The sequence below is a fragment of the Staurois parvus genome, unplaced genomic scaffold, assembly GCF_062004578.1.
Source record: "Staurois parvus isolate SC_StPar_1 unplaced genomic scaffold, SC_StPar_1.0 ptg000011l, whole genome shotgun sequence".
NCBI classification, from domain to species: Eukaryota; Metazoa; Chordata; class Amphibia; order Anura; family Ranidae; genus Staurois; species Staurois parvus.
The window spans coordinates 26916973-26928978 of NW_028317807.1; the positions used below are offsets into that span (position 1 = coordinate 26916973).

General features: G+C 41.8%; 1 protein-coding gene across 1 annotated transcript in view; it reads right to left on the bottom strand.

Annotated features, from left to right (window-relative positions):
• The window catches only part of UBE2G2 (ubiquitin conjugating enzyme E2 G2), a 103286-nt gene that overhangs the window by 25814 nt on the left and 65466 nt on the right, over positions 1-12006 (bottom strand). Inside the window, exons 2-3 of the mRNA XM_089671867.1 lie at positions 11048-11083; positions 2966-3011 (exon numbers count right to left, since the gene is read on the bottom strand). Of these exons, the coding sequence (XP_089527993.1) occupies positions 2966-3011; positions 11048-11083 (82 nt within the window). The remainder of the gene's footprint in view (positions 1-2965; positions 3012-11047; positions 11084-12006) is intronic.

Here is a 12006-nt window from a genome sequence, read left to right on the forward strand (position 1 = left end):
AACGCCTGTCAGTTTTCTTTTTTGCCATCTGTCTTATTGGGGTGATAACCCTTCGCTCCCTATCCCACAGCCAAAACAGCAATTGAGGGAATTCCAGGGTGTAACCAGAACTAGTATCCCCAATGGAAGATTTCCCCTCTATTATTGTTCTGGTGTCAACTCAAAATGTGGGATTTTCTCTTACTTTCACTAATCGATGATACTGGCACCTAGGACAAAAATAAAGGGTGGTGGATATGGAAGCCCTAAGACTAAAAAATGGAAGAAGTCTTAAGCGCTGCCTCAAAATAAATAAATACACACTATAGTAAAAGCAGCAAGCACCAGAAAGTGTTCTACCACTTAAAACAAATAAATAGTAAATAAAAATTGCTGTGCTAAAAACTAACAAATCTACCTCCTAAACCAGGCATGTCCAAAGTCCGGCCCGCGGGCCAATTGTGGCCGTGTTCCAGTTTAATACGGCCCCAAAGATAATTTGGCAATATCTAAAAAGGAGAAAAGCACCTCTAAGTGCAATATGTGGTACATTTATTGAAGAACATAATGAGAAAACACATGATGAAAGAAAACCAAAGGCTTAGGCATGTATGGTGAAAGCGAAGGACATGGCGGTGTCCTCTATGTATACGCTGTAGTAAGCGCTGGAGGAGACTCGGGATGTTCACAGGGAGCCGGCCGGCCGGCATGTGTGAGATCCAAAGATGGCGTCCGGAGTCCACCCTGGAGCGCAATGTCGACGTCAGCGTGATGACATAGGGATGTCCAGCATGCATTGCGACGCGTTTCAGAGCATGCGTGAGGCCGATGAAAGGCAAAGGTGCGCTCCCTTCTCAAGCATTGAAGGAAATCAGTGAGGGTAATTTTTTTTTTTTTTTTTAGGGGGAAAAAAGTACAGATTTCAAATATGTCATGACCAATATCAGTCTCTCCTTTATCCATTAATTATTTTTTTTGCCACAAAATGATCGGCCCTCACGAATGTTCATTTCATCAAATCTGGCCCTCTTTGAAAAAAGTTTGGACACCCATGTCCTAAACAATGTGCAAAAAGATACTACATATATCTATATAAATTGCATATACCAAAGCTAAATTCAACAGCGTACATCAGTAAATGCCTGACAGAGCCTCAACTGGAAAAGTATAAAAGATATAAAATATTATATAAATTTTAGAAACAACACATGCAAACCCCAATATGTCAATAAGTGTAAAGAAACTGGACGTTCACGAGTGTAAAGATCTCAAAAACGCCTAGTATGAGTTGTGTGAAATAAAGTGTACATCACAAACACTAAATATTATACTCGTGACACAAACTGATGATAAAGTTCATAAACTAATAAAGTGACAGTCCACATTAATATTAAATCCCACATGATAATAAATCCACAGTGTGCAATGCTCATCAATCTTCCCCTTGGTGTGCTGCTGTGTCCACCACCACCAGACATGCACGCTATCCTCCACAAATTGACCCACATGATACAGGTCAAACTGCGCTTAAATACAAATCCTTATTCCTCTGAGTGTCATGGCTGATGGAAAATCCACTTCCACAAGAACCCAGTAGATGTGCTCAAAAACACAATAAAGGAAAGGGGCTCATCAAAGTTCAATAAACTTTATTAAAAGAATAAAAAATTGGCTAAAATGCACTCACATGGCAAAAAAGTATGGATAAACAAAGATGGCGGCAATCGTCACCGCACAGGAAAGGACGTCACCATGCTTCCATCCAACGCGTTGCGTCACGTGACTTCATCAGGGATGGGAAGCTGGCGAGTATGATGTTTATATATCACGAGTATAATATTTAGTGTTACACTTTATTTTACATGGCTCATACTAGGTGGTCAGCCGGGTGTTCATCATTTTTGACATCTTTACACTCATACACTTTATACTTTTCCAACTGAGGCTCTGTCGGGCGTTTACTGACGTACACTGTTGAATTTAGCTTTGGTATATGCACTTTATATAGATATAGTATCTTTTTGCACATTGTTTAGGAGGCAGATTTGTTAGTTTTTCTAGCGCAGCACTTTTTATTTACTGGATATGGATGCCCTATTTCTTTTAGAAAGATTAGTCTTAGCTTCCTAATAGATGGGTCAGTGGAGGAACTATCCTTTTTTTTCTTTCCACTCATGGGCAGGAGACCCATTTTGGCACATTCCATGAGAGTGCTACCATTTCTTTTTTTTCTGTTTTCTATTATCAATACTCTAAAAACCTAGCAAACAGGATCAGAGAAGGGCCAATCACAAATGTCCAAATTATTCGGGAAGTTACCATGACAAGGTCAAGCAGTTCAAGATTTCATAACCAATACATTGGTAGCCTCAGTGGCTCTCTTTCTTTGATGTTATTATTTTGTATGTTCTGTTGCTGCAAATGTTTTAACTTTAGTTATACTTTAAATATTTTTTCCTTACAGGCAAATTAGTAAAAATACCAGTTACTACAAACAATTGCTTGCTAAATGTTGAGGATACAATAGATGCCACTAATAAAATTATTGTTATTCAAGATATTAAAAATGTTTTTATTTCTCCACCCTGCAGTATTATAAAGACGTTGGCGTGAAACCAGTAGTGAAAGATCAACATCAGATTCCAGCAAAGGGAAATTCCTAAGTATGGGAGTGAGGGAGTAAAAAACATAAATATCATTTTTACAAGCTTCAGACAAGCAGGTGAGAGAGGAATATAACCGCCAATCCTTCCATTGCTGACATCTCCAACAACTAATAATACTCTCCTTAGGTATGTAGGTATGGTCTGCTAGCAGAATGTGGCCTGCAAATTACAGGCACAGTGTGAGAAAATGAAAGTGTATAAGGATTATTTTAAGACAAACAATGTATCTACTTCAGTTCTGCTGCATTCACAGGGGAATGAAGTTTACAATAGTGTTACTGTTCTGGTTAATAATACAGTGCATGTTATGCATTACTCACATGATTAGAGCTTCCCATTCAAAGAAGTTCTCTTCATTAATGGGGCCTGAAAGACAGTAATAATAATTATAAATAAAAAATTTGTCCAATCACAACACAAAGGAACTCTGAGAACTCATGGGAATTGCTTAACATGTTCTATCTGCTGCAAATGATTTATCCTATTTAACATTTGAAGGTACAGAAAGTACAGAAATTTTCAGTGATTACCGTATTTTGCGCTCCATAAGACGCACCTGACCATAAGACACACCTAGGTTTTAGAGGCGGAAAACAAGAAAAAAATATTCTGAACCAATGGACTGCAGACACGGTACAGGAGATGACCAGAGACTGCGGACACGGTACAGGAGATGACCAGAGACTGCGGACACGGTACAGGAGATGACCAGAGACTGCGGACACGGTACAGGAGATGACCAGAGACTGCGGACACGGTACAGGAGTTGACCAGAGACTGCGGACACGGTACAGGAGTTGACCAGAGACTGCGGACACGGTACAGGGGATGACCAGAGACTGCGGACACGGTACAGGAGATGACCAGAGACTGCGGACACGGTACAGGAGATGACTAGAGACTGCGGACACGGTACAGGAGATGACCAGAGACTGCGGAGACGGTACAGGAGATGACCAGAGACTGCGAACACAGTACAGGAGATGACCAGAGACTGCGGACACGGTACAGGAGATGACCAGAGACTGCGGACACGGTACAGGAGATGACCAGAGACTGCGGACAGTATAGGCGATGACCAAGAGACTGCGGACAGTATAGGCGATGACCAAGAGACTGCGGACAGTATACGGAATAACCAAGAGGCTGCGGACATAGTACAGGGGATGACCAGAGACTGCGGACAGTACAGGAGATGACCAGAGACTGTGGACAGTACAGGAGATGACCAAGAGACTGCGGACACGGTGCAGGAAATGACCAGAGACTGCAGACAGTGCAGGAGATGACCAGAGACTGCAGACAGTGCAGGAGATGACCAGAGACTGCAGACAGTGCAGGGGATGACTAAGAGAATGCGGACCTTTGGGGAGGGAGGGGGAGCGGATACCTGAATTTGACAAGTACCCGCTCCTACTTTTGCGGAGTTGTCCTTCCCTTTAGTGTGGGCACCGGGCTGACAGCCGGGTGCCCACTGCGCATGCGCGAGAAGCGCTGCTCTTTGTGATTGGTCCGGCGTCTTCTGGGACCTGTCATGTGTCCCAGAAGACGCCGTACTATTCACAAAGCGCAGCGCTTCTCGCGCATGCGCACTGGGTACCCGGTTGTCACAGCCGAGAGCCCACACTAAAGATGCCGACGCGGGAAGCCTTCGCAGCGCTGGACCGAGGAACAGGTAAGGTCCTGCTGCAGAGAAGAGAAGAGTGGCCGGCCTGGTATTCTGACATGGTAGTGGCGGGGGGAATACCGGACCAGCCGTTCCATAAGACGCACTGACATTTTCCCCCCTTTTATTGGGGGAAAAAAGTGCATCTTATGGAGTGAAAAATACGGTATATATATTGAGTTATTACAGTTTCAACTTAAATTACAACCATTTTTTAAATTCCATTAAAATTCACCTTAAAACAAAAATGCAGTACTTCCTCTTGGCCACAAGACACTGCTCTGTTTTTCAGATTGATATTGCCCAGCCTCATTCACTCTGGAACACTGAGGACTTACAGGTAATGCGGCTCTAAAGGATGAAGTTTTTTTTACCATCATGCATACTATGCATTACGGTAACAAGCTTTCTGGGTGCAGCTCCCCCCTCAGCCCCTCTCTAATACTAACCTGAACCCCATCACGATCCAGCGATGTGCATGAGAGCTGACAGCCACAGCTCAAAAAAAGGTCACTCACTCCTTATTGGCTCACACTGCAGCTCCTGCTGCTTTCAATCACAGCCAGTGAGCAAATTAGGTGAGAGCAGGGGGTGGGGATAAGCCGTGTTCTGTGTCTCCATTCACAGGAGCAAGCCTACTCCAGTGTCCCCATAGCAAGAGGCTTGTTATCGGAGGAACTTGGCAGGGGGCTGGAGCCAGGACCGCCAGCAAGGGACCCAAAAAGAAGAGGATCAGGGCTGCTCTGTGCAAAACCACTGCACAAAGCAGGTAAGTATAACGGGTTTGGTTTTTTGTTTTTAAATTACAAACTTTAGAATCACTTTAATGCAGGACATCATGGGACCAACTCCAGAGGGAGTGTAACCACAGCATCTTTCATTCATAGTGTATTGATGCAGAGAGAGGCGCTGACATGTTCGTCAGTACTTCTCTCTGCATTCTCAGAAGAGTGCATACTGCTGGAAAGAGAACCCACCCAGACTAAAAGCAAAGCGTATTGCAAGGGGGCTGAGCCTAGAGTTGGACTTTAAATATAGAGAGTTATAGATCAGATGATCGAGGAAGCAAACAAACACTCATTCTGCAATCCCTCTGCCTCCCTTAACAAATGCTGAGAGAAGATATGAGCCATGTAGAGAGTGCCCTGCGTTCAATGGATACCAACTCAAAAACTTAAGTCGTCAAGAGATGATGTTTTTTCATTCAGGCAGCAGGATGAACAAGTAAAAAAAAAAAAAAAAGATTGCTTCTTCCATCTACACACACGTGGTGGCAGGAGGATGGAGGAATCCCTCCCTTCCACTTTCCCCAAGACATTGTATTGTGAAAGCAGGACTCTCTGCTGTCAACATACAGTGATCAGCAGCTTCAATTTTACAGCTTGTCTCTTCCACAAAAGTTGATCTAACAGGTTGCAATTAGAAATAGCCAAGGTTAAACCAGTGTCAAATGACCTACAAGAAGCTAGCGTTTAGGCCACTCACTATACTGCTTTGTAATCTACTTTAATCGGGACAGCAAAGAGTGTGTAAATTAAAACAGCCTTTAATAAACCATTTTTTTTCATACCACAATTTTAAAAAAGGCAATACAGAAATCTGTCAGCCACAGCGCTGTATTAAAATGGCAGTGGAGATTGGTTGATCAGCTACTGTACTAAATATTTTTCTACCGTGCACATTCTGGCATCACTCAGATGTCCTGAAAACTTTGGCAGCTATTAGGCCACTGTTCATCTAGCTTTGCCCAACCGTCTCTTGCAGCAACAGACTCCTGTGATGGCGTTCTACAGCTTGCTGAGTACATTGAACAACAGATAATTTAGAGATGTATGCTTTGCTGTAGAATCACTGAGATGCAGCAGACACTTTACCTAATGGAAGTTTTTCTCCTTCTAGGCAAAGCACTGGAGAATATTGATTGTTAGCAAGAGAACAGTGATGAAACAACATCTCTCTATTTGAAAAAGGCAAGTAGACTCCTAAAGTATGTGTAAACCTTCACCTTGCAAAACATAAAACATTCAGTTAAAAATAGAAATGAAAGACAAAACATCTGACATTTGTGTGTGTGAGTGTATATATACAGTGAAGGAAATAAGTATTTGATCCCCTGCTGATTTTGAATGTTTGCCCATTCACAAAAAAAATGATCAGTCTAAAAATCGAATGGTAGGTGTATTGTAACACTGAGAAACAGAACAGCAACAAAAAATTCAAAAAGAAATGCATGTCTAACAAATTATGCACTGATTTGCATGGTCATGAGGGAAATAAGTATTTTATCCCCTATCATTCAGCAGGATTTCTGGCTCCCAGGTGTCTTTCATACAGGTAACAAGCTGAGATTAGAAGCAGTCAATTAAAGGGAGTGCTGCTAATCTCATTTTGTTACCTGTATAAAAGACACCTGTCCACAGGAGCAACCAAACAATCAGATTCTAAACTCTCCACCATGGCAAAGACCAAAGAGCTGTCCAATGATGTCAGGGACAAGATTGTAGACCTACACAAGGCTGGACTGGGCTACAAAACTATCGCCAAGCAGCTTGGTGAGAAGGTGACAACAGTTGGTGCAATCATTCGCAAATGGAAGAAACACAAAACAATTATCAGTCTCCCTAGGTCTGGTGCACCATGCAAGATCTCACCTCGTGGAGTGTCAATGATCATGAAAACAGTGAGGAACCATCCCAGAACTACACGTGAGGATCTTGTCAATGATCTCCAGGCAGCTGGGACCACAGTCACCAAGAAAACAATTGGTAACACACTATGCCGACAAGGATTGAAATCCTGCAGTGCCTGCAAGGTCCGTTTGCTCAAGAAAGCACATGTCCAGGCCCATCTGAAATTTGCCACTGAACATCTGTTTGACTGGTTGAAAGTGTTGTGGTCAGATGAGACCAAAATCGAGCTCTTAGGCATAAACTCAACTCGCCGTGTTTGGAGGAGGAGGCATGCTGCCTATGACCCCAAGAACACCATCCCAACTGTCAAAGATGGTAGTGGAAACATTCTGCTTTGGGGGTGTTTTTCTGCCAAGGGGACAGGACAACTGCGCTGCATCAAAGGGACGATGGACGGGGCAATGTACCATCAAATCTTGCGTGAGAACCTTCTTACCTCAGCCAGGGCATTGAAGATGGATCGTGGATGGGTGTTCCAGCATGACAATGACCCAAAACACACGGCCAAGGCAACAAAGGAGTGGCTCAAGAATAAGCACATTAAAGTCCTGGAGTGGCCTAGCCAGTCTCCAGACCTTAATCCGATTGAAAATCTGTAGAGGGAGCTGAAAGTTCGAGTTGCCAAACATCAGCCACCAAACCTTAATGAGTTGGAGAGGATCTGCCAAGTGGAGTAGGCCAAAATCCCTCCTGAGATGTGTGCAAACCTGGTGGCCAACTACAGGAAACGTCTGACCTCTGATTGCCAACAAGGAATTTGCCATCAAGTACTAAGTCATGTTTTGTAAAGGGGATCAAATACTTATTTCCCTCATGAACATGCAAATCAGTGCATCATCTGTTAGACATGCATTTCTTTTGAATTTTTTGTTGCTATTCTGTCTCTCAGTTTTACAATACACCTACCATTCGATTTTTAGACTGATCATTTCTTTGTGAGTGGGCAAACATTCAAAATCAGCAGGGGATCAAATACTTATTTCCTTCACTATATATATATATATATATATATATATATATACATATATACACACACACACACACACACACACACATACATATACACACACACACACATATATATATATATATATATATACATACATACATATACACATACATACACACACAGTTGTGTTCAAAATAATAGCAGTCAGACATCACTAACCTGATCAATCACTGTTTTTGGTAGAAATGATATTTCACCATGGCAAATAATTTACTAGCAGGTGTAGTAGAGTAATAGAAATCCAACAGACCCAACAGTCATGACATGCATGCTGCTGATTCTGTGTAATTGAATCACTAATTGAAAGGGGCATGTTCAAAATAATAGTAGTGTGGAGTTCTATTAGTGAGGTCATTCATTCTTTGAAAAACAGGTGGCAATTATTGCCCTTATTTAAGGAAGGAAGGCAGCAAATGTTGTACATGCTGGTTACAGTGCATTTCTCTCTGAAATTCTGAGGAAAATGGGTTGTTCCAGACATTGTTCAGAAGAACAGCGTACCTTGATTAAAAAGTTGATTGGAGAGGGGAAAACATATAAAAAAGTGCAGAAAATGATAGGCTGCTCAGCTAAAATGATGGCAAATGCTTTAAAATGGCAACCAAAATCTGAAAGACGTGGAAGAAAGCGAAAAACTACCGTTTGAATGGATAGAAGAATAAGGAAAGGACTCGGCCAACAATCAGCTCCAGGAAGATCAAAGAAGGTCTAAAGTTACCTGTGAGTACTGTTACAATTAGAAGACACCTATGTGAAGCCAAGCTATCTGCAAGAAGCCCCTGCAAAGTCCCACTGTTGAAAAAAAGACATGTGCTGAAGAGGTTACAATTTGCCAAAGAGCACATTGACTGGCCTAAAGAGAAATGGTGCAACATTTTGTGGACTGATGAAAGTAAGATTGTTCTTTTTGGGTCTAGTGGCCGGAGACAGTTTGTCAGGCGACCCCCAAACACTGAATTCAAGACACAGTACACTGTGAAGACAGTGAGGCATGGTTGTGCAAGCATCATGATATGGGGATGTTTCTCATACTATGGTGTTGGGCCTATTTATCGCATACCAGGGATCATGGATCAGTTTGAATACATCAGAATACTTGAAGAGGTCATGCTGCCTTATGCTGAAGAGGAAATGCCCTTGGAATGGGTGTTCCAACAAGACAACGACCCCAAACACACCAGTAAACATGCAACATCTTGGTTCCAGACCAACAAGATTGATGTTATGGAGTGGCCAGCCCAATCCCCGGATCTTAATCCAATAGAAAACTTGTGGGGTGACATCAAAAATGCAGTTTCTGAGGCAAAACCAAGAAATAGAGAAGAACTGTGGAATGTAGTCCAATCATCCTAGGCTGGAATACCTGTTCACAGGTGCCAGAAGTTGGTTGACTCCATGCAACACAGATGTACAGCAGTTCTCAGAAACAGTGCTTATACAACTAAATATTCATTAAGTGATTCAAAGGAAAGCAAAATCTTCAAACATTTTTCAGTTTATATAGTAAATGTTTGAGTTTGATAAGAAGAATACAAACACTGCTATTTTTTTGAACAGTCTAATATTCACTTTTCGTCAATTTTTTGTAGAGAAACAACACAAATTTGATATATTTTTCTTCATATTTTGATTTGGAATAGATTGTGTAGTGTTCCCAATGCATTTGTGTGTATGGAAATAAAAGCTATTAGAAGGATTTTGAGCTTTATTCACGTTTTTCAACACACTGCTATTATTTTGAACATAACTGTATATATCTATCTATCTATCTCACACACATTCTAAATACCTTTTTTTTGATCACATGGTCTGTGTTCTCAGCTGCATAAGAAGCTCGGGGACTGAACTGCTGTGCAGAGGGAGGGAATGTCTGCACAAGCCCGATTAGCTCCCAGCACAGCCAGAAAACTGACCACATTGTACTTTCATACCTAGTGTGGTCAGTTTTTAATAGGAAAGCAGAGGGACTGGCAGGAACACAAGGGATTTCACACAAAAGAAGCAATACAAAAAGAGCAGGATACCTTTTTATACAAGCACATGGTACAGCAGACACATATCAGGAATTTGAAATGTTGGAGTTACATATTCTTTAAGGATTCTGTCACTTGCAAGCTGATGCCACAAAGGTGATACTTCAACATGGGCCTTATTTTGCAATCACTGTGTCCACTCAAAATGTTGTGTGCTGCTACTCTGCAATAAAAGGGAAATTTAGCTCTGAACCGTATATTCTTTTGATCTAGTGTACAGCGCTGAGGGTCAGCCACATTCCAGCATTAGAGCGGTCTTGAATGTGCTTATAAGAGATTGCTTTCAGTGTATTACATTAACACAGAGCACTGGATATTATTTGAACTTTCGTTTTCAGTTCACAACTTGGAACAGAAAAGCTGACACCAATATGTCAGTGAGGTTCAAAGTGGTATTAAACCAAAAAGCAGACATTTATTATAATTAAGGTTAACAATTCTTAGATGTAGTGGCTGTATTAGTTCTCTTTTTAGGTTTTCTCTTTTATTTTCATCTGGTGATCCAGTCAGTAAGTCTGATCTTTTTCAAAAGAACAAGTAGTTTAGAGTGTTGAGACAAACCATTTACCACTGAAAGGGGTGCTTACAAGGGTCAACTTTTATTCATTCATGTAAAACCTTTATCCCAAAACAAAAAAAAAAAAATCATGTTGCTGTACCTGCAGTGTGACCTGGAGTTCAGCTTCAAATTTGACTGTGTATCGAAATCTGCTAGTACACCTAACACTCCCTCCCCCCCAGACTGACAATGCTACTGTCCAAAGGTGCACCCCTGAGTACAGGCACGCTATTACAGGAGGTGTGTTACTGGCCAGATCAGCAGGTGAAAACAGAGGGGGGAAAAAAGCTTAAAAAATAAAACTAACGCAGCCACCACATCTAAAGACTGGTAAGATGCACACTATATTACATTTTTAGTTTTGGGTTTATTATCACTTTAAGCATAATGATAATCAACTCCCATGAATGAAGTCTTAAAAAGAAGTTCAGCAGTGAAGACTTACCAGCCACAATCCCTTCTGGTGGGTTTAATGTCAGCTCTGAAAATAAACATACAAAAAGGTAAATTAGACCGTGGGAAGTCTTTGTTGACATGAAATATAAAATACTTAGTGTACAGAGTGTTTTTCTTGATTTAGATTGAGCGTTTTACGTTGGCGCCCAATGTTGTTCATTGTTTAAGTAAAAAAATATTTCTGTAAACTTTAGACAAAAAGCACATATTTCTATAAAAAAAATAGCAAAATCTTTAATACATAAAAATCAGAAATACTATCTTTGAATTCTATAGTATGTTGGTTTTCATAAAAAAGCCTTTAAAAAGGGACCTTTCACAAAATGAAAAAACAGAAGAAAAAGTATTCCTTTGTAAAGAAGAATTATTATACTATACTTACCTGTTCCAAGCTAATCTTTGCTCTCTTCATAAACTATAGTGTTAGTATAGTATAGTCCTGGTCCCTCACTGAGCTCTGTGGCTCCCTCCGCCCTCTACGTTGCTCCAGGACACAGAAAACACTTAGGGGTAGGTGACAAACCAGATATTTAAGGCTACGTTCACACTAGCCTTGTGTGCAGGCGGCAGAGAGGCGTTTGGGAAGCGTTTTTACCGCTTCCCAAACGCCTCTGCCAATTCTGCACATTACAGCACATGGTGCTGTTCTAACAGGAGCGTTTGCGTCGCGTCGCGGCAAAACGGACGCCTCTGGTCGAGTCAGGAGGCTTTGAAGCCTCCTATTCTCGTCTATGGTGCCGCTCCGCAAATGCCCGGCCGGCGTTTGCGGTGCGGTTGCGGGGTGTTTGCGGAACACCATTCAAATGCATTATAGGCGTTTGTGGGGCGTTATTAACGCTCGGCAAACGCCTAGCAACCGCCGCTAAACCGCGCATGCGGCGTTTGCGGAGCGTTTGCCGAGCATTAAAAACGCTCCGCAAACACTGGACCAACGCTTGCCAAACGCTA